The sequence below is a fragment of the Chanodichthys erythropterus genome, chromosome 2 (genome assembly GCF_024489055.1).
Source record: "Chanodichthys erythropterus isolate Z2021 chromosome 2, ASM2448905v1, whole genome shotgun sequence".
In the NCBI taxonomy this organism is placed as follows: Eukaryota; Metazoa; Chordata; class Actinopteri; order Cypriniformes; family Xenocyprididae; genus Chanodichthys; species Chanodichthys erythropterus.
In genome coordinates this window covers 18,740,995-18,768,457 of record NC_090222.1, presented here as the reverse complement: position 1 = coordinate 18,768,457, position 27,463 = coordinate 18,740,995, and the positions used below count along the sequence as shown (strand labels likewise).

The window sequence follows — 27,463 nt, the reverse complement described above, 5'->3', positions numbered from 1 at the left end:
ATGCCGGAACTGCCAGCGCTCCTGCTGTCGATTTACTTCCGCTTCCTGTTAGTCACCGTGGTTACCATGCCGCCTTCTTCCCTGAGCCAGACCCCTGTTCTATCATCCGTACGGATGGGTAAGTCACACACATTTAGACTTGTAATATGTGGTCGACAAGCCCAATATCTGTCTGTGATTGTAAAGATCTCTAAACCAGTGGTTCTCAAATGGTTTTGCTTTAGGAACCAGATTTAATTTTGGAAATTAAGTGGCAACAATTATTATAATTTATACAAAAATTATTGTATAAACTAAAATCTTTTAAAAATGTATTATGAACTGCATAAGCCCAGCAAAATTATCAACATGACATCAGTTGAATAGGAAAATGTAATATTTTGCTCTCAAAATGTCCCTTGAATTTTGAGTTTTGTTCATGGTTTTCAAGGTTTTTCATATTCAAAATATTGCCACATACCAGATAGGGTTGATGGGAAACATTTTCTCAGTTTGCTGTTCTAACGATGCACAATTATTCAAAAGTTCAGAGTCAGTGAGATTTTTAATGTTTTTGAAAGAAGTCTATTATGCTCACTAAGGCTGATTTATTTGATTAAAAAATGCAGTAAAAACAGTTATATTGTGAAATATTATTCCAATTTAAAATGATAGTTTTCTGTTTTGATATATTTTAAAGTGTAATTTATTCCTGTGATGGCAAAGCTGAATTTTCAGCATCATTACTCCAGCCTTCAGTGTCACATGATCCTTCAGAAATCATTCAATATGCTGATTTGGTGCTCAAGAAACATTTTACTATTATTATTATTAATGTTGAAAACAGTTGTGCTACTTAATATGTTTGTAGAAATTTTTTTTAGGATTATTTGAGGATTAAAAGAATTCCTTTAATGGGAATTAATACAATGTCTTAAATTTGCGACCCTGTCTTAGACGGCTTAATTCAACCTCTGATTTTCCTTCTTTTGTCTCTGTGCTTGATCTGACATTACTTATGCTCATATTTTAATTGTAATATTCAAATCTCCAAGATGATGGCCACTGGAATGCTGCACTTCTCTCACAATAACTGCAGGTTGCTGAATAAAAGTATTATTTTTTTATTTGAACAGTAGTGTACATATTACATTGAATTGTATTATTTGCATTTAGAATATTTTTCAAGCTGACCTTTGACCTAATCAGACCTGCAACACATTTTGGATTTGTGGCCTACAAGTTGAGAACCACTGATAATAACCAAAGTTATTACATTAGATCATATTAGATATGCTATGGAATTCAGAATCATTATAATTAAATGTTATCATTAACTTTATTATTATTATTTTTGGACATGGTATATGGTTCTTTTGAAGGAGTGATTTTAAAATAGAAGGGTTGTTATATAGTACAGTTATATAACTTTTACTCATTCTTGTGTTGATTTTTCTCTACTGTGTTTCTATGTCTCTCATTCTCCTTTTCTCCTCCGTTAGCGGCAATTTTGGATGACAGCTCTGTCTGTGGGCGTGGGGAGCGGTTAGCTTTAGCGTTAGCACGCGAAAACATCAACAGTGTGATGGAGGGCCCGGCTCGTGCTCGCGTGGAGGTCGACATATTTGAACTCCAGAAAGATTCTCAGTATGAGACTACAGATACTAGTGAGTCATACATTAAAAAGTACACACAAACACAAACACATTCCTGCACCCTTAAAAAACTTTAAAGTGAAGCATAAAGTGACTCAGAAAGACAAACAGAGCAGATTTGAGGAATTAAATGCTCTACTTTTGGTCGCAGTGTGCCAGATTCTGCCAAAGGGTGTGGTCTCTGTGATTGGCCCCGCCTCCAGTCCTGCGTCAGGCTCCATAGTCAGTCACATCTGTGGGGAAAAGGAGGTGGGCTTCATTTAAATATTCCACGTTTATTTATTTTGTGTTAATTCACTAACCACAATCTCTTTCCTTTTGTTCTTTAAACCGCTCTCTCTCAGATTCCGCATGTCAAAATAGGTCCAGAAGAGACTCCGCGGCTTCCTTACCTGCGCTTTGCGTCTGTGACTCTGTATCCTAGCAACGAGGATCTGAGCCTTGCCATCGGAGCCATCCTACGCTCCTTCAGCTACCCATCGGCTAGTCTGGTCTGCGCTAAGGCCGAATGTGAGTCCAAAACCTCTGCTCTGCTCATCAGCTGGTTTCCCTCGAGCTTGAATATGTAAATTGATTCTACATAGAGAACAACACACACTTTAATGCATATGATACTTATAAATAAGATTGAGAAGTCTGCAAAGAAAAGTGTATTTTTTTACCATTCAACCGAAAACAAATAGTTCCACTGGCCTTGAAATATCGGAATATTTGAATTGATTTCCTCAACTCCATCTGCCCAATTAATCATCTTCTCTCAGCAAACACTCAAGTTACAATATGTATTCAAGGCTGTTGAGTGAGATGAAATTACAAAAGTTTTCAAGAACAGACTCTGATAATGATACTGCAGTGCTTCTTTACTGCAAGCACTAACAATTACTTTGCTGTAATAGGTAGCTGTGCCAATAAAACATACTGCTGGGCAATTACGCAGCATGTCACTGGACAACATAACGTTAACGCTATCTGAGAATAAATTTCCCCCCTGCTGCACGTGTTAATGTGTGAGACAACGCTACGTATGCAGTGTGTGCATGTGTGTGTTTGTGCATTTAGACATTCATGTGTTCAGAGAGGGCATCGCTACATAACGCTCAGCTCTGACCCAGTTGGCTGCACTATGGTTGCTATGGCAGCAGAGTAGGTGCAACTTGCCACTCATCAAGCTCATTTAAAATGGTGGCAAGAGATGGAGAGAGGCTCGCTGCTGTGCTACAGTTTCTCTTTAAACAGATAGAAAGCATTTTCGCAAGCCTGTTTTGACACAAATGTTTTCATGTGTGTTGTGCGTAGTGAAACTCATTGCCTTTAATTTATGACACTGTCATCTGATGCCACACACTGTTTTTCTCTGGTGACCTCTTGTCAGACTGAAAAGGCATGAAAGGAATGATTAAACAACTGCGTAAACACATTCTGAGCATTTATCAAAGCAGATTTGACCATGTGATTTTTGTCTTCTGCACTTATAAGCTCTTTAAAACTCCAAAACTTCTACATTCTACACAAGAAGTGTTTTTTCACGTGGAACATGCTTTTGCATTAAAAAAAACTGAGACACGGGACAGTGGAATGAAAAATGCAAGATATAGAGAGGCATTTTTTAAAAGTTTAATTACTTTTAACTTTAAAATTTTTTTAGAACGCTGTGTCATCTGTGCAGAAGACGCAAACACAACGGCCAAACATGTCAATCTAGCACATATTCACATAGAAAAACAATCGAAAAGTAGTGAAGTGAAATGCAAAAGCACAGACTGTGTGAAAGGCCCCTACAGGCCCCGATATGCTTCAAGCTAAATCAAAGAACGAACTGATGTGACGTAATTTTGAACAAAATCAGGCCGAAACGAAGGAGTTCGTTTTGAAAGTTTGAAACAGCTTGCCAAAGTGAACTTTCTGGAAAAGTTTGCTTCGGCTGGTAAACACCTTCATACTGCCATTGGTCCGTAGCTGTTACGTAAGGTAGGTGTGCGCTGAGGCTCCTCCTTCTTTCGGTCGGAAAATCTTTTCCAGTTCATTTCTCCTCTCAAATCCGTAGAAGTCAGATGTCCGCTAGTGAAAACATGAACACTGGAGAGCTGTTTTATAATAGAGAACGAAGTCTGATGAAATGAGAGACTGACACTGTTTTTCATGTTTAATATGATAAAGCTGCTTGATTTTAAGCAATCTATTTTATAAAATGTAATAATATAAACGCAAAGTGACTTTACCGGAGTGCCAAATTACAAAGCTTGTGCAAACAAACATATGCACATTGCCATGATCAGGTGCTTTTCTTATGCTTTATTAAAAAAATCCTTGCTAGTATCTCAATTTTGTTGTGCTTATTTTGTTACTGAGAGGAAAACGTGCAACATTTTTACATATTCATCTAAACATTGCTCTCAGCAATGTGGGTGGCGTCAGATGTTCAATTACAGTATATTGCTGCTCAGGTATTTCGAACTTCGTTTTACCCCTAAACGAAGAACAAAAAAGAACTTTGCTTGAAGGTGCTCTAAGCGATGTCAGGCCAAAACATTTTTTGTCACATACAGCAAACATCTCCTCACTATCCGCTAGCTGCCTGTCCCCTGAACACACTGTAAAAAAACGCGGTCTCTGTAGTCGCCACAAGCTCCGAAAATGGCAAAAAAAAAAAAAACTGGTGCAGCCTGGACCACAAAACATAATAAACACGCTCCAGCCAATAACCGACAAGAATGATTTTAAATGCGCGTTCATGACTGTTTCAGGAAGCACGGAGGGGAGGGGGAGGAGGAGGAGGAGGAGGAGGAGGAGGAGCTAGCCTCTGTTTTGTTTGACAACACTTCAAATGTCAACAGGAAGTTACTCCGCCCAGGATCACTTAGAGCAATTTTTAAAGTATATTGGGGCCTTAAAGGTGCCCTAGAACTTTTTAAAAAAAAATGTAATATAAGTCTAAGGTAGCCCCTGAATGTGTCTGTGAAGTTTCAGCTCAAAATACCCCATAGTTTTTTTTTTAATTCATTTTGTGAAATGCCCATTTTGGGGCATAATTAGAAATGAGCCGATTCAGGGTGTGCCCTTTAAATCTCGTGCTCCACGCCCCAAGAGCTCGCACTTGCCTTCAACAACATAAAAAAGTTCAAATAGCTAATATAACGCTCAAAATGGATCTTTACAAAGTGTTCGTCATGCAGCATGTCTAATCGCATAAGTACAGTGTTTATTTTGATGTTTACATTTGATTCTGAAAGAGTTTGAGGCTGTGGCTAACGGCTAATGCTACACTGTTGGAGAGATTTATAAAGAATGAAGTTGTGTTTATGCATTATACAGACTGCAAGTGTTTAAAAATGAAAATAGCGACGGCTCTTGTCTCCGTGAATACAGTAAGAAACGATGGTAACTTTAACCACATTTAACAGTACATTAGCAACATGCTAACGAAACATTTAGAAAGACAATTTACAAATATCACTACAAATGTCATGATATCATGGATCATGTCAGTTATTATCGCTCCATCTGCCATTTTTGCTATTGTCCTTGCTTGCTTACCTAGTCTGATGATTCAGCTGTGCAGATCCAGACGTTAATACTGCCTGCCCTTGTGTAATGCTTCGATTATGGGCTGGCATATGCAAATATTGGGGGCGTATACCCCGACTGTTACGTAACAGTCGGTGTTATGTTGAGATTCGTCTGTTCTTCGGGGGTCTTTTAAACAAATTATATTTATATAAGAAGGAGGAAACAATGGTGTTTGAGACTCACTGTATGTCATTTCCATGTACTGAATTCTTGTTATTCAACTATGCCGAGGTAAATTCAATTTTTGAATCTAGGGCACCTTTAAGTTTGATGGAACCTAATGAGTCACACAAATAGTGCACCACACAGGAGACATGCCTCACATTTGATTTAATTAGAGTTTGACATTAGCATGTTTGCTAAGCTAACAATGCAGTACTCTAAAGGTGCTGTCACATTTACTGTTGTTCTACAAATTTTTGTGGGTGAAATTCAGTAGTTTCAAAAGGAATCTGTGCAATCAGGAATTTTGCTATTCAGATTTTGCAATGGGTTCAAGTAGGTCATGTGAGTTTGCTGTGTTGACCAACTTGAACCTAATGCATAATCAGTGTGGGGAAATCTTTCACCCTCAGTTGGTTTCACCCTTGCTCGGTTTGAAAGTGACTTCTGTGTGAGAAATGCTTCATGCATCACTACACTTGACAATGGATCTTTTTGCTTGTGAAATGTTGCCAATGTGACCACAAGCATAAATAGTACACACAAATATTACATTAAAATAAGCAATGTTGCAGAATCTATCTTGCATAGCCCACAATCTTGGTTTTATTTATTCACTAAAACACATTAATAAAACAACACTCTTAAAAATGCTGGGTTAAAAACAACCCAGGTTGGGTTAAAAATGGACAAACCCAGCAATATGTTTGCCCAACCTGCTGGCTAGTTTTATTTAACTCAACTATTGTTTAAAAATTACTGTATTTCTTGCTTAAAATGAACCTAAAGTATGTTGGAAATTAACATTCATTACACTCTAAAAAATGCTGGGTTAAAAAAACCCAAGCTGGGTAAAATATGGACAAACCCAGCAGGTTGGGTTAAAGGGCACCTATTATGCCTTCTTTCACATGATGTAATATAAGTCTCTGGTCTGGTCAAGTTTCAGCTTAAAATACCCCACAAATTTGCCCCTATTTGGGGGTCAGCAAAAACATGCCTTTTACTATATTAATATATTGCTGGCTAAAAAAATAAATCCAAAATTGGTTGAAAAAAATGGCTGGGTAAAAACAACCCAATTCCTGGTTTTGTCCATATTTAACCCAGCAGTTTTTAGAGTGTAATAAGTTTAATGAATAATAATTAAACAATAAACATTTATTAAATTGCTTATTAATAAATGTTTACCTTTTGATTATTATTGTTGTAGTAATTATGTCCTCTAGTAATTATGTGTCTGAGTTCTAACCTATTTGGGTTCATTTTAAGCCAGCCATATAGTAATGTTTAAACCATAGTTGGGTTAAATAAAACTGCAAACATTTAACCCAACTGCTTGGTTAAAACAACCCAATCTCTGGGTTTGTCCATTTTCAACCCAGCTTGGGTTGTTTTTAACCCAGCATTTTTTTTAGAGTGCATAGACACACTAATGAAACCACCAGTTTGGATGTATTTCTTCAATAAGTTCAGTAGGATTCTGGGATTTCCTTCTTGTTGTCATAGAATATAGGCATCTCATAATTAAATGGCTGCCATTTAGAACAGGTTTTGCATTGGTAAAATGCCTATGATGTCCTACAATGCTGGCAGCTCGCTAGGTTTTTGAACAGAGCTCTAGTCACTGTCACACATGAGTCATTAAGCACAAGGCTGGTCTGGGTCTGATAATGTTTGTTTCAGAGTGTCACAGCTCTGGTCTCCAGAGGAAAACAGAAGATCTGAGTTCACTTTATAATGCAGCTGTGGGAATAAGACAGTGAAATATCGAGAAAGAGACAAATTTAGTGGAATGAAGTGAACAGAAAGGGCGAAAATCAGAATGAACGAGAGAAATCAGTGAAGGAAAGACAGAAGAAGCGGAGGTATTGAGAGCGAGAGAAAAAGAGAGAGAATGAGAGTGTGGAGAGCATTGATTTCTCTCCTCCCTCAAGCTAATTAAAGTTTGGCACTGGCTTTACTGGCTCTTTCTATGCATGCAGGCTCCCTTGAGAGCGCAGCTAGTTATTTACATTTTCACTGGGCTTTGTGTTGCCACCGACTCTCTTTCTTCACAGCAGCATTGCAAACAGACAGATGCATACTGTTTACAAACAACCTCAGACACTAACCATATCAGGTACACTATAAGGAGCTGAGTTTCGCCCCTTAATTCCAGTGGGTGTTTAAGTGTTCGTATGCTTTTGGGCCAACAACTCGCTTTCTTCCCCGCAGGTCTGTTGAGACTGGAGGAGCTGATAAGGCGTTTTCTGATCTCTCGAGAGACGCTGTCAATCAGGATGCTGGATGACAACCTTGACCCCACGCCTTTACTGAAGGAGATTCGTGATGACAAAATAGCTACAATAATTATTGATGCTAATGCATCTATTTCTTACCTTATACTGAAAAAGGTAAGCATAGTCACATTTGTTGCTTTGGCTCATTTTACATTCGTTCATTCTTGTCCTCGCCTACTTCAGTCTCTCACCTTGCAATTCAGTTTTGTTCAATATACCTGCATTTTAATGTATAGATACTATAAGTATCATAATTCTGCTCAAGGACAGTATTGAGCACAAAAAAAGTTCTGCTTTTTCACACAGCTCTCTCATTCACACACGCAATTAATTTTTTTCATCGCCTCTTTCCTCTTGACTGTCTTTTTAGGCATCGGAGCTGGGAATGACATCAGCGTTTTACAAGTACATCCTCACAACTATGGTAAGATAGAGAAGGAGTTCTTGTCCTATTTTCCTGCAGATATATTCATGCCTGGAGCCCCATCTTCTGTATTAACAATTCATCTCTTTTACGCAAACCCACTCAGACTTCTCAAGCCAGCTCCCCTCACAGCTTGAACTGCATTACATACATTTGTAGTGTATAACCTACAAACACAACACACACCTAATCTACACTACTAAAACGTCTAGTTACTAGTCTAACCTACCGTGTTACATTCAGCTTAAGGCTGGAATACACTACACAAACACATTTTAAAACACTAGGCATCATATACTTGCCAAATTTGTTAATGTTTACAGAAAAAACTGGACATCATACACTACTGTAAATGACTGAGGGTCACAAACTACCAGACTTAGAAGTAATTCTGAACACATGCAGAAACATACACCTTGTTGCTTGGAGACACATGACAAATGAAAACAATGTGTTCTTAAATTAGCTCAAAATATGTATGATATTCTCTGACTATATGAAATCATTGTCTGAAGCTAAAACATTTGTAGACTGTTGCATGAAGCTAGTTGAATAAACTAGTTGAGTTTCAGAGTAGGTTTGGAGTTCACAAATCTAGATAAATCCAACCTGGTTTATATTAGGATCAACTGTTGCACAACGCTCGGTATAAACTTTCTCTGTCAACTCAGGTTTAATCCAGAGTTTACAAAACGCGAGCACCTGAAAGTGTGACACGTGCGGCAAACAGCCAATCAAATGGAACAAGGAGAATTTGATTCACTACTCACGAGGGAGCCACGCAATTCATGTCTCTTCCGAAGATTAAAAGTGCCAAAGAACATGTTTTCAAAAGATGTAATATAAGTCTTAAGTGTCCCCTAAATGTGTCTTTGAAGTTTCAGCTCAAAATACCCCATAGTTTTTTTTTTTATTAATTTTTTTAACTGCCTATCATTATAAATGCGCCGATTCAGGGTACGCGGCCCCTTTAAATCTCGTGCTCCACGCCCCAAGAGCTCACGCTTGCTTAAACACCATAAACAAAGTTCACACAGCTAATATAAACCTCAAAATGGATCTTTACAAAGTGTTCGTCATGCAGCATGTCTAATCGCGTAAGTATGGTATTTATTTGGATGTTTACATTTGATTCTGAATGAGTTTGATATTGCTCCGTGGCTAAAGCTAACATTACACACTGTTGGAGAGATTTATAAAGAATGAAGTTGTGTTTATGAATTATACAGACTGCAAGTGTTTAAAAAATTAAAATAACGACAGTCTTGTCTCCGTGAATACAGTAATAAACGATGGTAACTTTAACCACATTTAACAGTACATTAGCAACATGCTAACGAAACATTTAGAAAGACAATTTACAAATATCACTAAAAATATCATGATATCATGAATCATGTCAGTTATTATTGCTCCATCTGCCATTTTTCGCTATTGTTCTTGCTTGCTTACCTAGTCTGATGATTCAGCTGTGCACATCCAGACGTTAATACTGGCTTGTCTAATGCCTTGAACATGGGCTGGCATTTGCAAATATGGGGGGCGTACATATTAATGATCCCGACTGTTACGTAACAGTCGGTGTTATGTTGAGATTCGCCTGTTCCGCGGAGGTCGTTTAAACAAATAAGATTTATATAAGAAGGAGGAAACAATGGAGTTTGAGACTCACTGTATGTCATTTCCATGTACCAAACTCTTGTTATTCAACTATGCAGAGGTAAATTCAATTTTTGAATCTAGGACACCTTTAAGAGATCGTTATAAAAAATATGAAATTAAACGCATTTACAAAGCAGGAATAAACACTGATGCAGTGAAAGTTTGAGAAGGCAGCTGAAAGAAAATATCTGACTATATCAATGCATTTGAATCAAAAAAATAGATAATTAATATAGTTTCACAAACAGCTCAAAAGAATACATGTAAGCTTAATCGGTTTAAAAGCTTTATATATTATGCATGTATTATATTTAATTTAAAGTTTGTTTTAAATTTAAGTTTAATATTTTCAATTAATATAATAGGACTAATTATATGAATATGTTATGAATTATTTTTAATTTATTTAATATAAATATAATGAATAATTAACAGCAAATGTTGAGCAATTTTGTCTGTAAAATGTTTTCACTATAAACTGATTTAATTTGGAGTGAGAGATACAGGGGGAGTGGCTTTATTGCATCAGATACATGTCACTTTACTCACAGCTGATTGATCGAGTTTGGGTTTGTGATCTCTAACCCAGAATAAAACCTGCTCCGGAGCAGGTTAACTGTGTAGCATAAGTTACCATAGGCATAAACACCGCTAAAAACCAATCCACCTTCATAAGCCAGAAAAACCAGAGATTATCAAACTAATCTTGAACTTACCTGCGTAGCAACTGAAACCGGTTTTGTGCAACATGCCTTTGGAGTCTGTGCTCATCATACATTGTGATTGTGACAGTGAAATCTGTCAGCTCAGACTGTAAATCATGTTAAGTTACACGCTCTACTGAAAACTCTAGTTTCTAGTCTAACTGAACACTTCCCTGAACCACACATACTCTACTAAATCCTTTAGTCAGTAGTCTTACTCAAATCTAAAGGCCACACTAAAATGACATCAAAGAACCAGCCGTGATGAAAGCCGACTGTGGTGTTGCCTCATGTCACCTGCGTCTGGGCCAAAAAGTTGCATTTGAACACATTTGCAAAGACTATAGAGCCAACGACCAATTAGCACAAACATTCAAAGTGTTCATGAGAGGAAATAACTCTTCATACCAGCAGGTGGAAGTATTCTGTAAAAGAGCTAGGACTGCAGATATGCAAACCGTAAGCAACTTTGTCATCATTTCTGTTTTCATCTCATGCGCTGGTTCACAACGCTGAACAGCCAATCAGAGTGATTTCTCTCATCGATGAGCTCCGCCGGCTATTCAACATGCTCAATCATCCAAAAAGCCACCAGAGCAGAACGCACTGCAAAAACTTTACATTATTCAATCATCTTATCACTAGTCTACCCTAACAAATGACACGTTACTCCAACCTTGCATGCAATTCTTAACATATTACAGAATCTGTAGACTAGTGTTCTCAAACTGCCCACTGCCCTGCCGAGTTTATCTCCAACCCTAATTAAACACACCTGATCCAGCTAATCAAGGTCTTCAGGATTACTAGAAACTTCCAGGCAGGTGAGTTGGTGCTGGTTGATGCTAAACTCTGCAGGACAGTGGCCCTCCAGGAGCTGAGTTTGAGACCACTGCCATAGACACACTAACAATACCTCTAGTCAAGGGATGGCCAAACTCGGTCTCTGTCCTGCAGTTTAAAACACTCGAACCAGCCTATCAATGTCTTCAGGATTACTAGAAAGCTACAGGCAGGTGAGTTTTATCAAGGTTGGAGCTAAAAGTGGCCCTCCAGGATCAAGTTTGCCCATCCCTGCTCTAGTCACTAGACTAAACTACAGTTACATTTACCTTGCACGCACTACTCTCTAATCTACCCTAATTGAATCACTTTACTCAGACCTTATCTACTGTTAATCCATCTTTCTGATTTCTCCTGTTCCTACAGTATGGTCATATGCATATCCTATTCCTAAACAATCCTTGCAAACGCACCATTAGAAAAGACAATATCCTTTCCCTTCAACTTTAAGTCACAGCAAATCACTGGAACAGAACAATACATCCACACAGAGAAAACTTGAGCTGATATAAACTTAAATACTAATGATTTATTGTTAGATTTGAACATATAGTGAATAATAATGCTGTAAACCCTAAAGAGGTACAAATGGCAAGTATGTTTATGTGTTAGTGGATACATGTGGAGTGTTATCAACCTTCCTTGACCCTAGGCTCAGATGTCTTTACATGTCTTATCATGAGAATGGCAAAATAAACATGAATAAGAACAAAACCACAAACTCTAGAACTCTTGATTCATTTGATTGAATGGTGATCAAATGAATTAATTATAAAACACATGCATATGTATTCTCTGGAAGCTGGGCTAAACTAATAAACACTGTTACTGCATTCCTGACATGGATCAGTCAATAGATTTAAGAAAGGGTGATTCTGTATCCGTTATACATTAAAATAGGAGGGGATTGTAAATCCACTCCTTCACTATACTTACCTACTCAAATACCAATTATCCATTACCACTGCGTAGTACTATTCACTATTCTGATCTGAGCTCTGTCTATATTGGAAAAAAAAAACAACCTATTTGTTCTTTAAAATTTCTAATACACACACACTGATGTTCCCCCTTGTGTGATGTCATTCCTGTGTGTGTGCAGGACTTCCCGTTGCTGTGGTTGGATGATATAGTGGATGAGCAGTCAAACATCGTGGGCTTCTCAATGTTTAACACCACCCACCCGTTTTACCTGGAGTTTATCAGGAGCTTAAATCTGTCCTGGAGAGAGGGCTGTGACATTAACCCGTACCCTGGACCAGCAGTAAGACACGCACAAACACAAAAAAATTATCAATGTACTGTATCACACACAGACTGCTCACCCTAACCTCTGTGTCTGTGTTCAGCTGTCATCGGCCCTGCTGTTTGATGCAGTCCATGTGGTGGTGAGTGCAGTGCAGGAACTCAACCGGAGTCAGGAGATTGGCATCAAGCCTCTCAGCTGCACCTCCCCTCAGATCTGGCAACATGGAACCAGCCTCATGAACTACCTGCGTATGGTCAGTCTCTCTGTGTGTGTGTGTGTGTGTGTGTGTGTGTGTGTGTGTGTGTGTGTTTATTCAACCACTTGAAAGTCCTTCAGGATTGTTTTCAGCTTAGAGAGCACCCATTGCGTTATTCAAAGTAACATAGCTGTTTCTATTGTCTTTCTTTCTCTCTTCCCATGTTTTGATCAGGTGGAGTATGATGGCTTGACAGGTCGAGTTGAGTTCAACAGTAAAGGCCAGAGGACCAATTACACCCTCCATATTCTGGAGAAGCACAGGGGAGGCCACAAAGAGGTTAAAGATACATGTATACACATTTACTCACATACCTAAATGGGGACATGCCATAGACATCTACTGTTGTTATAGTTTTAACATTATATAAGTACACATACACACGCACACACATTTTAATCTTTGTTTTGATTGCTTCATTTCTCAACCGTCTCTGTGTTAGATTGGGATCTGGTACTCTAATAACACCCTGCTGATGAACTCCACCAGTCTGGACATCAACGTCTCTGAGACTCTGGCTAACAAGAGCCTCATCATCACCACCATACTGGTGAGGACCAACTGCACTACAGCACGACCAGATAGCCAATTATGTTCACACAATGTTTACCACATCTACATCTGTAAATCCTGTGCAGAACTCTATAATGCTCAGCCCACTTAAACTCTTAATTCATCATTTATTCAATGGAAAGACAATTTATAGTATGTCTATAATGATGTAAAGAACAAAGTCATTATTAAGTGAGGAATTTACAGTTAGCTTACATGGTCATTTCATTTTAGCAAAACTAGTCAAAAGATATTTCAAAATATAGACAAACATTTCTGTAATTTTATCTAACAGTATGCTGTTTTCTTAATTGTGATATTGTGATATGAAACACATGTAAGTGATGGGGACGTGAACTTGTACTGCATACAGGAATGTGTTTGTTTGTGTGTGCAGGAGAACCCATACGTGATGAGAAAGGTGAATTACCAGGAGTTTCAGGGGAACGAGCAGTATGAGGGTTTTTGTGTGGACATGTTGAGAGAGCTAGCTGATATCCTCAAGTTCACATTCCGCATCAAACTGGTGGACGATGGCCTGTATGGGGCACCTGAACCCAACGGCTCGTGGACGGGAATGGTGGGAGAGCTGATCAACAGGGTATATAGTCATATTCTTCAACTTGCTCTCTCCTGAATTAATTTTGGAAATCACATGGTTACATTCAATTCAATTGTATGTAATTTTCATTATTGTGTCTAGATGACTTTTCCAAGAATTTCTGTTCTGCTTCTACAATGTTTCATTGCTCTTTCCTTTATTCTTTGGAGCAGAAAGCTGATTTGGCTGTAGCTGCTTTTACCATCACATCTGAGAGAGAGAAGGTTATTGACTTCTCAAAACCCTTTATGACCCTGGGCATCAGTATTCTCTACAGGGTCCATATAGTAAGTCACACACACAGATTCAACATAGTGGCACCAGTTTAAAAAGCCCAGCACCTAAAATATACAAAAACATATTCTTTGAGAATGACTTCTAAGTTTACCTCAGGCGTCCTGACAAATTTGATTAAATTTATTGCTGTTTTTACACTCATTTGCAACAATGTATTTTATTAATTTTTATTAAGAAATTAAACTCATGGGAATTGTTGACTGATTTAAGGTTTTAATATCCTTAGAGAGACCAATTGTTTTCTAAGCAAATCCTGACCCACACTCACTTACTCAAACGGAAAACTGGTTAGTGTAATATTGACTAGATACTTTACTTGGTGAACACTAAACAGCAAGTTCTGCTTTTGATGAAAGAGTATTAAATCATTTTTTTTTTGGCGACTCCAGTGTGTAGCTTTGATCAATAGCGCCATCTTGTGGCCGGAGTAAAACATGCAAGATTAAAACACATTTGAATGAACAGAGGATGAGATGATACACATTGAGGTGAATAGCCCATATTTTAAATTCGGTGTTAAATTCAGCCAGTACACAGAGTAAACTCTGGATAACTAAGGGTAATGGATAGATATAGATAGACAGACAGACGATAGATAATGTGTCTAAATGCCTAACACTGCATTTACTATATTTATGTTAATTAATAGATTGAATATTCATAGAGTACCTAATCCTTTTTGGCTTTTATTCCTGTCACTTTCATTTACCTCTCTTTCTATTCCACTGTCTCTCAGGGCAGGAAGCCAGGTTATTTCTCCTTCCTGGATCCCTTCTCACCGGCTGTTTGGCTCTTCATGCTGCTGGCTTACCTCGCTGTCAGCTGTGTGCTTTTTCTTTCTGCTAGGTACACACAAATGCACACCAACACACTCAAAAACTGCTAAAATCATTGTCTTAATCAGTGTGTTTTTCTTGTTTTCCAGTAAAAATATCGATACCTCTTTAAAACAACATGAATTTATTGAAGATATTAATACTTTATTTCAGAGAACTAAATTAAGTCTTTTTCTCTATCTCTCTCTCTGTGTACTTGTGTCAGGTTGAGCCCGTATGAATGGTATAACCCTCACCCGTGTCTGCGTGAGCGCAGAGACCTGCTGGAAAATCAGTACACACTAGGAAACAGCCTGTGGTTTCCTATCGGAGGCTTCATGCAGCAGGGGTCAGAGATCATGCCCCGAGCCCTGTCCACACGCTGCGTTAGTGGGGTCTGGTGAGTTTGAGCGTGTGCTGCGGCTCCATATGTGTTGATGGTCGTTTTCACAGAGTCAATGGACACATTACACAGCACAGCTATGTTTTTTTTGCTTCAATAATTTATGTTGTCTTTCTCTCTCTCTATAGGTGGGCATTCACTCTTATAATAATCTCCTCATACACAGCGAATCTGGCTGCTTTTCTGACAGTGCAGAGAATGGAAGTGCCAATCGAATCGCCCGATGACCTGGCCGATCAAACTAATATCCAGTATGGCACCATTCATGGAGGAAGCACCATGACCTTTTTTATGGTACAAATCATATAATACTAATATATTAGTTTACACACATCTGTATTGTGTATGTTTTGTGGCCATAATAAATAGTAAGAAATTTCCATAAATGCTGTACACTGTTTGGTGTTCCAAACTTCTCGTTATCCTTCAGAAAAAGTTGATTATCAATATCAGGAGAGGAGGCCACGCTATATATTACAAGATGTTTTATTTTCTATTCATTTTATATTTTAATTTATATTTTATATTTTCCTCTATTACCAACATTTACAATAAATTTACAGTTGAAATTTAAACGGATTATAGAAATAAGAAAAAAACAAAAAAACAATGCAGATTGCAATGCAAATTCATTCTCATTTACCCCCACCAAACCCACCGCACGCTCACGGCCTCCCACTGTAACTTTTCTGTTGGTGTCGCAGTTGGACAGCGTTACTGTAGAAAAATTAGTGATTTATACACTTTTTTTAGGTCACATTTTGTAATATTTGCATTGTTTTATTTTTGTAATATGGATTATTTTCTCATCCATTTTTTTGAGGAGGCACTTCCTCCCTTGCCTCCTTGAAAGAAACGCCCCTGAAATATATCAATGGCTGAATCACTTACAACAAGATCATCAACAAGCATTTAGAAAATAGATAGGGTGGATTTTAATTTCATGTTGACTTTGAAACATCTTTATTGATGTAATTTAAAAATAGAATTGACGATATTTATAAAATTGAAAAAAATATGTAAAAAATTTACTAGAATTAAGCCATCTCCAGTATGGGACCAAACAATGGTTTATAGTTATTGATTAACTTTGCCATAAATTAAAGAAAAATATTTTTTCTTCAATTACTTTCAGACAAACTTGACATAAGCAGTCAAGACTAAGACTGAGAAAATTTAATATTATTATTTAATTGTCATGCTGTAGAAATGATCCAAATGATGTCACTTCCTGAGCATCACAATTTTATTATACTTTTTTCATACAGTGGCAGGACTGCATATAAAATGTGGTACAAAGCTGAAAATTATGTTCTAATTGCATTTTGTTAATAATTAAAAAGTCCATAGTTCAGTCATGGAACTCTTGTTTTACCCTCCTCCTCCCCAGCTCCACCTGTCAAGATCTGCTATGGGTCTTCTCTAATTTTCTTGCAGCAGCATGTTTCCATATTATGTTTGTTATTTTGACTAAGCTGAACAAATCCTCATATGTGCTCAGCAGCAGCAACGTAGCAGATCTCATCCACAAAAATCAAGCATACATACATTCCATGCCCCATGCCAATAAATGCTGGTTAAAAGTCACTCCGGGATTCAAAAGATTTTGTGTGGGATACAGACATTTGATGTGTTTAAATTCATCTATATTATCTTATAGGTGTCATAGCAAAAAAGCTTGAGATTTGTGCCTCTAATGCTTTATGCATATCCTTTCACCGAGTATCTGTTGAAAAGGGAAAAAAATGTTTAAATATTTTCAGGCTCAGTTTTGTACTATATTCATGGAAAGTGCCAGCAGGCATATATTTGCATATGTGTATGGATGAGTTTCGTGACTCTTGTTTATTTTCTTGTTGCTTTTTCGTGTAGATTACCCTTGGCTTACTGACTGTGTATTTTCTTATCAGTTTTTTGTTTGCTCAAGTGTTTTTATCATCTGTGTGTGTATGTGTCACTGTTTTCTTTCTGTTTGTTATTGTGCATGTCAAATAGTGTTTAAATGTTTATTTATGATGATACACCCTCTCCTCTCCTCTCTCAGAACTCCCGTTATCAAACGTATCAGCGGATGTGGAACTACATGTATTCTAAACAGCCCAGTGTCTTTGTGAAGAGCACAGAGGAGGGCATCGCACGAGTCTTGAACTCTAAATATGCCTTCCTCCTCGAGAGCACCATGAACGAGTACCACCGCAGCCTCAACTGCAACCTCACCCAGATCGGAGGCCTGTTGGACACCAAGGGTTATGGCATCGGCATGCCTCTGGGTAAGAGAGAGGGAAATAATTACCACAAGAAAATTGTCAACTCATCCCTCAATCTGTAAAAACAAAAGAAAAATGTACATAGTTACAATGGAAGCCTGACATGCAATGTACAGTAGCAGCACTGTGAATCACGTGAACCATAACACCATCATAACACTTAAAAATGTATATTGTTTGCACAAAGTTATACATCTTTGACGAAAATAAACATGCTCACTTTCACTTTGAATACATATATGATCAAATATCAATCTGCATATTAACCTTAAATATTTTAAGAAGGCTTTGATTCCTTTCCTTAGAAGGCTTCCTTTCCTCTTTAACATGTACATTAGGGTCAGAAAGTCTGAGGGTGCGTTCACATTTGTAGTTTCGTTTGGTTCATTTGGTCCGGACCAAAGAAGGGAAAAAAAAAAAAAAAACATTTAGTCCTGGTCCGGTTAGCGTTCAGATTGGCAATTTTATCACCGATACCGAACCTTAAGGCATAGGGATACATTCACGACGTGATTGGTCGGATTTTATGACGTAATGCCTATTTTGAGACAGAACTTACCGAACATCCAAAACAATGCTGTTTGCTGAGGTAAATGCTCTCGTTGTGTGTGCGTAGCGGGGCGTAGCCTGCATGTGATGGTATTTTGGCCAGTTGGGAACTTGTGAAGAGCTTATAAAATGTGTAAAGTAGTCAAAACACCGACGGGAATCCATTCGTCACACACACAAACGATCTGCTGCGTGGAGTTTGATGCCTGTGATGAGCAAACTCGACGAGAAAAACCGACATGCGTGAGGATTCTGTCCTTTTTAGGGTCTCTACTTCCTGTTTTTGGTTCGGTTACATGTCTTTGGTCCGTGTTGCGTTCATATATCTTTCGAACCGCACCAGAGTACGTTTGGAAGCGGACCGAGACCCATCTTTTCAGCGGTCTCGGTCCGCTTGTTTGGTGCGCACCAGGGTTCGGATGGCAGCGTTCACATATGTTAAAATGAACCGCACTAACTGAGCAATCGCACCAGGGTTCGTTTTTATCGAACCAAACATGACACGTGTGAACGCACCCTGAGACCACATTAATAAATATCTAAAATTCTGCACTATTTCTAGGTCACTAATAAATTAAGTGAATGTGTGACATTAATCATGTGAACTCATTGGATATAATCAGACAGTTTTTTTTTTTTTTTTTTTTTTACAGATTAAGATGTGTCATTCACAACTCATTGCCACTTCCTCTTTCTAGATCACAAAACGCATACATCTGCATTATTTCCTCTCCCAGGTTCTCCTTTCAGAGATGAGATCAGTCTGGCAGTGCTGCAGTTACAAGAGAATAACAGGTTGGAGATCCTGAAGAGAAGATGGTGGGAGGGAGGGCAGTGTCCCAAAGAGGAAGACCACCGTGCCAAAGGCATGAACCTCTCCTGCATTTTAATGCAATAATTTCCTCCAAGTCATCCCTGCTGAAATATCCAGTTGGAACTGGTAGCTGTGTTCAGAACATCTTAGTTGGTCAAAAAGCAAAATTTTTGCTGCTGATGGTTCCATAAACCAGCAAAGAGCTAGTTTGTTTTCAGCTTGAACCAGCTCATAACAGCTAGAAACCAGCTACCAAGGTCCAAAACACATGGGTGCAGGGTTTCACAGGGGGTTTCACACTGTAGCTGTCACCTGCAAGCAGTTTCGTATGTGCTTAAAGTCATGATGGAATGGAAGTATAGACCATTCTTGGGCATATTGTAACAAACATCTAAGTTAAAGAAAAAAAATGTTCAACAGGAACTTGATTAGTTGTTGATTAGATTGAGGCAGATCTGAATGTGAGCTTAAAGTCGACTGTAAAGGGGTGGGGTTTAAGCAGACTAAATGATTGATGATGGCTGCATCCGAAAATGTAAAAATGCTGCCTTTAGAGGATGCATTCCAAGGTAGGAAGGAATCAAGGTTCGTCCGAATCCATTGTTAGCTTCACTTCCTGTCTCCTGAGACATTTTCATCTGATTGATTTTTGAATAAAGCATAGATGTATCCTTCGCTGCCTTTGATATCCCACAATCCTATGCTTTCAATTCGGTGACAGTTGAGCTAGAAAAAGAAAGATGGCATCTGAAAGTTGGGGTTTCTGGTCAGTTTGTGTGTAAATGTACATTTTTGACCAACATTTTCCACTTCTGAATTCATTTCTAGCAAGAAATTATTATAGTAGTTAAATATTTGTTTAGTTATCACCAAAGGGTGCTCTATTTTGCTGTAGATCATAAACTGTTTCACTGCCTCAGAAGACTGTCTGACATCAGTTTCATGAGGTGCCTTAGTGTGCAAACGCTGCCTGCAGAGTCATTACTTATAAAACAGTGAGGCATAAGTCAACTGCCTAAGTTTTCCGGTGCAGCCGAAGTGTGGCATACGTCACCAGGGAGAAGTCTGACATTTTTAGAATATCAAGTGACATTTTAAGTTTTTAGGTCAAAACAATTTTTTTTTAAATGAAATGCATAAATGAATCATTCTCAATAAGGTCAATAACATGCATTAAGAAAATTGTAGCATATAAATTGTAGTATATATAAATAGTGAATTTCCCATTCATGCCGACTTTAAAAATGCATATTTAATATTTCTGTCTGTGATGAAAGATTGTCATAGATGCAGATTGTTTAAAAGTGTTTAATTCACTGTTGCAGGTCTTGGGATGGAGAACATTGGCGGTATATTTGTGGTGTTAATCTGTGGCCTGATTATTGCTGTGTTTGTGGCTGTGATGGAGTTTGTGTGGTCCACACGCCGATCAGCTGAAACAGACGAGGTACGGCCTCTCTCCTGCGACCGCCAATATCACAGTCACACTACAGTAGGTTACCAAAGCAACCCGCCGACTCCTCGCGTTAGTCTGTGTCGTAGTGAAGTCGAAGTACGGTGTGCATGTCTACTTGTGTATATATCTGTAAAATAGACTTATTTGATGTTCATGTGTATATACACTGCCAGCCAAAGTTTGAAACAATTAAGAATTTTTAATGTTTTTGAAAGTAGTCTCTTATGCTTAAGCAGCAAAATGCTAATAATAATAAGAAATGATTCTGAAAATCCAGCTTTGTTGTCATGGGAATAAATTACATTTTAAAAAATAGAAAACAGTTATTTTAAATTGTAATAATATTTCACAATTTTACTGTTTTTACTGCATTTTTGATCAATTAAATGCAGTCTTGGTGAGAAATAAGGGACTTGGTGAAATAAGGGACTTATTTCAAAAATATTAAAAAGTCTTTATTATTCCAAACTTTTGACCATTATTGTATTTGTGTGTGTGTGTGTGTATATATATATATATATATATATATATACATATATACGGTGGCATGAAAAAGTATGTGAACCACTTGCAGAATCTGTGAAAATGTGAATAATTTTAATAAAATAAGAGATCATACAAAATGCATGTTATTTTTTATTTAGTACTGTCCTGAGTAAGATATTTTACATAAAAGATGTTTGCGTTTAGTTCACGAGACAAAACAATAGCTGAATTTATTAAAATGGCCCCATTCAAAAGTTTGTGAAGCATTGATTCTCAATACTGTGTGTGGTTACCTGATGATCCACGTTTTTATGTTTTGTGATGGTTGTTCATGAGTCTCTTGTTTGTCCTGAGCAGTTAAACTGAGCTCTGTTCTTCAGAAAAATCCTCCAGCTCCTGCAGATTCATCAGTTTTCAAGCATTTTTGCATATTTGAACCCTTTCCAGCAGTGGCTGTGTGATTTTGAGTTTCTTCTTTTCACACTGAGGACAATTGAGGGACTCAAACACAACTATTAAAAAAGGTTCAAACATTAATGTTTCTTCCAGACAACATGCAAGTATCTTCTGTTGCTTCCGAAGGGCAGTACTAAATGAAAAACAACGATATTTAAATATAATAAGAAAAATTGTGACATCTTCATCTTGTTCAAAAGTTTCTCGGCTATTAATGCATCGTGTTTCCTTCTGGAGGATAAGTGAATGTTTGAACCTTTTTTAATAGTTGTGTTTGAGTCCCTCAGTTGTCCTCAGTGTGAAAAGATGAATCTCAAAATCATACAGCCACTGCTGGAAAGGGTTCAAATATGCAAAAATGCTTGAAAACTGATGAATCTGCAAGACCAGGAGGATTTTTCTGAAGAACAGCTCAGTTTAACTGCTCAGGACAAACAAGAGACTCCTGAACAACCATCACAAAACATAAAAACAGTCATAGATCATCCAGGTAACCACACACAGTATTGAGAATCAATGCTTCACAAACTGTACTTATGAATGGGGTTATTTTAATTAATTCAGCTATTGCTTTGTGTTGTGAACTAAATGTAAACATCTTTTATGTAAAATCTTACTCAGGACAGTACTAAATAAAAAATAACATGCATTTTGTATGATATTTTATTAAAATTATTCACATTTTCACAGATTCTGCAAGTGGTTCACATACTTTTTCATGCCACTGTGTGTGTATATATATATTAGGGGTGTAACGGTACACAAAAATGACAGTTTGGTACAGCAGGGTGAGAAAACAATTTTTTCTTTTTTTTTTATTAAACAATGTTTTACTGAACAAACTGTGTCTCTGTCTTATTTATTCAATTATAATTAAAATTTTCTTAAGGATAAAAAAATCTCTCTCTGCTAAAGCTGTAAACTATTATGGGGCCCTTACTTGCACATAATAAAGATTACAATTAACAACAGAACCCATATTATTAAATTCAATTGCTATTTATTTTTAGATATAATCAACACTCAAATAATAATAAAAAATGTATGAATTGTTAACATGTAAATTACACATAAGGCAGTTTTTGCATTAACTTCTGTTTCTCCAATTCGTTGTTGAAATCTAATCATTTACATACACTGCAAAAAATGCTGTTCTTACTTAGACTTTTTGTCTTGTTTCAAGTCCAAATATCTAAAAATTCTTAGATCAAGAAGAATTTTCTTGACAAGTAAAAATTATTTTCTTGTTTTTAGGAAAAATAAGTCAAAATTAAGTTTTTCCTTAAAATAAGCAAAATAATCTTAATCCAAACTGAAAACAAGTTTATATATCTTATTTTTGGTTTGGAATAAGATTATTTTGCTTACCCCATTGGCAGATTATTTTGCTTGTTTTAAGGAAAAACTCACTTCATTTTGATTTATTTTTCCTGAAAATAATTTTTACTTGTCAAGAAAATGCTTCTTGATTTAAGAACTTTAAGATATTTTGACTAGAAACAAGACAAAAACTCTAAGTAAGAACAGCATTTTTTGCAGTGTAGTGGCTGTCATAACTTGTTTTCATGATGGATTTATTTAGAACTTTAACTAACATTAACTAACAGGTTAAGTAAAATAGAATTAATATATAGGCTAATATAGTGCATATATTTAGCAAAACTAACAAGCTGTTGACACTGAAGGCTTTTCTGAGGTAATGTTTACAAACTTTAATGACATCTTTCCGCTGATTGAGCGATTACACGAGACATGATACGTTTCAGTAAGTTGTAACTGTTTCTTTCAACATACCAGGTATGCATTTATTTTCATTCTGTAATAGTGAAGAGGAAAGGATGATCGCGTTCACTCGCGCTCCACGCTGCTGTTTGAACTGAGGCACCAATACAGCGATCTGTCACGCCACATCAAAAAGCATCATAACGGCATTTATTGGCTAAAAAGCATTACTGTACTTGCCCCCTTTTGGATTGGAGTGTGGCTCGCCTGTGACTGACTGTATTCGTCGTCTAACTGCATGAATCGAACCGTGACATTAGTACACCCCTAGTATATATCTATGACATATACTTCTCTGATGTATATACTGATCTTCCTTTGTTCAAGCGTTTAATATATTTTTCTAAACATTCAGGTGTCCGTATGTCAGGAGATGTTGACGGAATTCCGTAACGCTGTTTCCTGCAAGAAAAGTTCTCGTCTGCGCCGTCGACGCCCCCTGTCCAGCTCTCTGGCCCTTCGGCACCCCACCCGCATCACTTTAGGGGCCCCGCGGCCGCTGCGCCTTGTCAGAGAGATGCGCCTTAGCAACGGAAAGCTCTATAGTGGTACTGGACCCCTGACAGGAAGCTCAGGGTCAGGAGGAGGCCCCTCAGACATGGGCCCCGGCCCCCAGCGACTCCTGGAGGACCCGTTAGGTGCCAACAGCACCCCCGCAGTGGCCCTGGGACCACCCGCAGTGACAGTGCCTCTGCCGCGGGGCTGCACTCACGTGCGCATTTGCCAGGAGTGCCGGCGTATCCAGAGTCTCCGCACAACCTCTTGCACACGTATCCCTCCCTCCTCTGCCCCTCTGCCTCGCCTGGCTCCGCCCCCTCCTCACTCATCCTCCAACACAGACAGTGAAGGGGGTGGCGGGCTGAGCCCGTGCCGGATAGGACACTCCCCACCGGCAAAAGGCTGCACTTTACCGCCACCTCAGTCTAGCAACAACACAGACCTAATGGGAGAGCAGAAATGAGAAAAAAGACACTGACAAAAAGGGGAGACAAAAGTATGACATGTTTTTGCAATATTTGCCCCCTTGTTCACAATCATAGACAAATGTGCTTTCCATCTTTTCCTTGGTACAACAGAATTATCCTTTTCTTTTGGATAACCATGTGTCATATCAAGGATTCTTTTGTACTATTGAACAATGTATATGTCTGAAGTAACCTTGAAAACGAGTTGGTTAAGATTTAAGATTGTCCGCCTCAATCTGAGGATTTAGAAGTGCTTCACCACAGCACAGAGATATTAAACTTCCCCGTGATTCTGATCTTCAGGCAGCACACAGATTTCTGCTTGTGAACAGAGGCAGACTGAGGCACAGACTCTCCTTCCCTGACTGAACTCTCTCTCTGTTACAATAGAGGTCACACACAGGAAGTAGCACAGAGACATTCTCGTTTGGACGACATTCTCTCAATGATACCGTACAGATCAGAGCTAGACCGTGACTGCAAATGAGAGCACACATGTTAATGGAGGACAAAGATGCTAACTTGTTAATTAAAAAGTTATTCTAAACAGATATTCTTACTTTTCTGTACTATACTTGTTTTTAAATTCTCTGTCTGTGTAATTTAATTCTGGGGTTGTGTTGTCTGAATTGGAAATTAAAAATAGAGATACTTTATTGATAACGAGGAGATCAACTCTGACTGAATATGTGTGTTATTGGACATGAGGAGCTGTGTGTTCATTAAAACGTGGACTTTAATCGGTCTGCAAGAACTTGTTAGTCCCTAAACAGTGCTGGAAATCACACCACATACCTCAATCCAAATCTGCACACGCTACATTTACCACAGATCAGTGTTTTTAGTGCTTTTATTTATTTATTTTTTTTTTATTTTTTTCCCTTCCCCCACACACATCACATGCACTGAAAAACGACTGATGAAAGTAGGAAGGAAATAGAAGAATCACAGAAGTTCTGATCATCTAGCCCAGTGGTCTTAAACTCAATTCCTGGAGGGACACAGCTCTGCACAGTTTAGCTCCAACTCACTCCTGCTTGGAAGTTTCTAGTAATCCTGATTAGTGTGGATCAGGTGTGTTTGATTAAGGTTGGAGCAAAACTGTGCAGAGCTGTGGCCCTCCAGGAATTGAGTTTGAGACCACTGATCTAACCTCTTTTTTAATAGATTTTTTTGATAAACATTTCTATACAAATGTGTATTACGTTATAAAATGATGGTTATTTACATTAATATTGCATTTTGAGATGAAGAGGATATTTTAAATGAATGCATCAAGGTCAATGGGTCAGTTTTAGGGGTTGACGGGGAATCTTCAACCATGTTATGTCAAAACTATAGACAAAGAAACTCATTTGGATTAAAAATATGTTAATTTGTCTTTAACTTCATGCATTTTTTTTCTTTTTTTTCAACTCTCTCATCCCTTATGCTACAGACTGGATTGTGTTTTTCTGCTTTCTGCAGACAATCTTTTTACTTTAAATCGAAATCAAAGCCAACAAAGAAATGAAAATAAAGGAATGCTTAGGAATACATGTTCACAATGAGTCTTGTAATCAGCACATTTCTTTTTAAGAAGTTGCAAGACTTTTGCTAGACTACCTCTAAAAGAGAACAAGCTCACTTTTTACCAAAACACTGTCAGTGTCAGATTTTGGGCCATTTTGGCAAATTATTAAGGCCTGTTCATACCAAGAGCAATATCTAGTGCCGCAACAACAGACAATACATTTCAGTATTCTGATCGGCTGTCAATGTTATCATTTATCAGCTGAAGAAAAAAAAAGTTCTTAAAGTGATTCCAGTGATATTGTTCCTCTGTAGCAAAAGCTCTGTGTTTTTGTTCTGCTAGATGGCTGTTGGCATGAATCTGTCATAATTCAATGCAATCCATGACATTAAGAAATTGCTAAATGTTAAATGTTTTTAGGTTGCATACCGTCTGTTAATCAGGAATAGTAGTGATGTGCGTATGAAAACTACTGCATGCAGTCACAATCCCTACAGCCTCAGCGGTGGACAGAACAGGAGGACTGCCTGTGGACAGACAATCAGGAGTAAGCGCATAATAAACCAGCATTTTAGCAAATCAGTGGGAACACTGGTGGTGAAAGAGCATTCATTATTATAATGCACACTTTCTATCATTCATGCTTATTTTGTGATTTCATTAATTTTTTAGTGGTACCTATGAAGAGACAAGACTTGCTTTTGCTTATAGCTACTTATGGTTACGAGATTGTTCTGGCTGCAACCTGATCTCGTGGAAAAACGTACCTGTGGCGGGAACATTTTTGCAAAAGGGAAAATACATACCAATACGTACATATCACTGCAGTTTCCGACAGAAATAAACACTACATGCAAGCACTTTTAATAGTTTTCAGACACCATTATGATTACAGGCAGGGTCATATTATGGATTAATAAAGACTTTTTTTCACGTCTCCTTGCACACTATAGTTATGATCTCAAAACACTTTTTACGAAAGTGCAAACAAATTTTGTTAACGCAATTGGGTAGGTTTAGGGTCCATGTAGTGTTGGTGGTAGGCTACGTTATTTTAAAAAGTAGGCCTAATGGAGCATTAAAGGTGCACTAGAACTTTTTTTTTTAAAGATTTTATATAAGTCTAAGGTGTCTCCTGAATGTGTCTGTGAAGTTTCAGCTCAAAATACCCCATAGATTTTTTTTAATTCATTTAATTCATTAACTGCCTATTTTGGGGCATCATTATAAATGAGCCGATTCAGGGTGTGTGGCCCTTTAAATCTGGTGCTCCACACCCCAAGAGCTCGTGCTTGCCTTAAACAACATAAAAAAAAAACAAGTTCAAACAGCTAATATAACCCTCAAACCCTGCAGCATGTCTAATCGCGTAAGTACAGTGTTTATTTTGATGTTTACATTGATTCTGCAATAAGGTGACCAGATTCTGAAATGGAAACCGGGGACATTTCCTATGCGAGTGGTCAAAATACCACCAAAATCTCATTTGTTATTATCTATTAATTAAAAAACGGGGACAGTAAATTTTTTATTTTTGTGAGTTTCACATTTTACATTAATAAATATTATGATTTAATTTTATTATTAGGCTTTTTGGTCTGGTTTTAATACAATTCACCAAAATAACTAGCCAGTAGGCCTACAAAAAACTATTAAACTATTACAATATTTTGAAAAATCACATTACAAAATATGAGATAAATAACACAAATAATATTTGCAAC

General features: G+C 37.7%; 1 protein-coding gene across 1 annotated transcript; it reads left to right on the top strand.

Moving 5' to 3' along the window:
- On the top strand, positions 1 to 24,222 carry LOC137025990 (glutamate receptor ionotropic, kainate 5-like). Its single transcript, XM_067393392.1, has 19 exons — positions 1 to 118; positions 1,482 to 1,646; positions 1,786 to 1,883; positions 1,979 to 2,144; positions 7,581 to 7,759; positions 8,016 to 8,069; positions 12,381 to 12,542; positions 12,628 to 12,780; positions 12,958 to 13,062; positions 13,226 to 13,333; positions 13,733 to 13,936; positions 14,110 to 14,223; positions 14,970 to 15,079; positions 15,275 to 15,448; positions 15,580 to 15,745; positions 17,496 to 17,721; positions 19,005 to 19,133; positions 20,407 to 20,573; positions 23,617 to 24,222. The coding sequence occupies exons 1-19, from the start codon at positions 1 to 3 to the stop codon at positions 24,220 to 24,222; spliced, it is 3,204 nt and encodes a 1,067-aa protein (XP_067249493.1).
- The last annotated feature ends 3,241 nt before the right edge of the window (positions 24,223 to 27,463 follow it).

What these genes read in the sequence shown, in the direction of transcription:
- LOC137025990 (XM_067393392.1), top strand. Translation starts at nt 1, where the DNA reads ATGCCGGAACTGCCAGCGCTCCTGCTGTCGATTTACTTCCGCTTCCTG. An exon ending in ACCCGTACCCTGGACCAGCA is followed by an intron (nt 12,543 to 12,627) that starts GTAAGACACGCA and finishes GTCTGTGTTCAG; the next exon opens with CTGTCATCGGCCCTGCTGTT. An exon ending in TGGGAGAGCTGATCAACAGG is followed by an intron (nt 13,937 to 14,109) that starts GTATATAGTCAT and finishes TCTTTGGAGCAG; the next exon opens with AAAGCTGATTTGGCTGTAGC.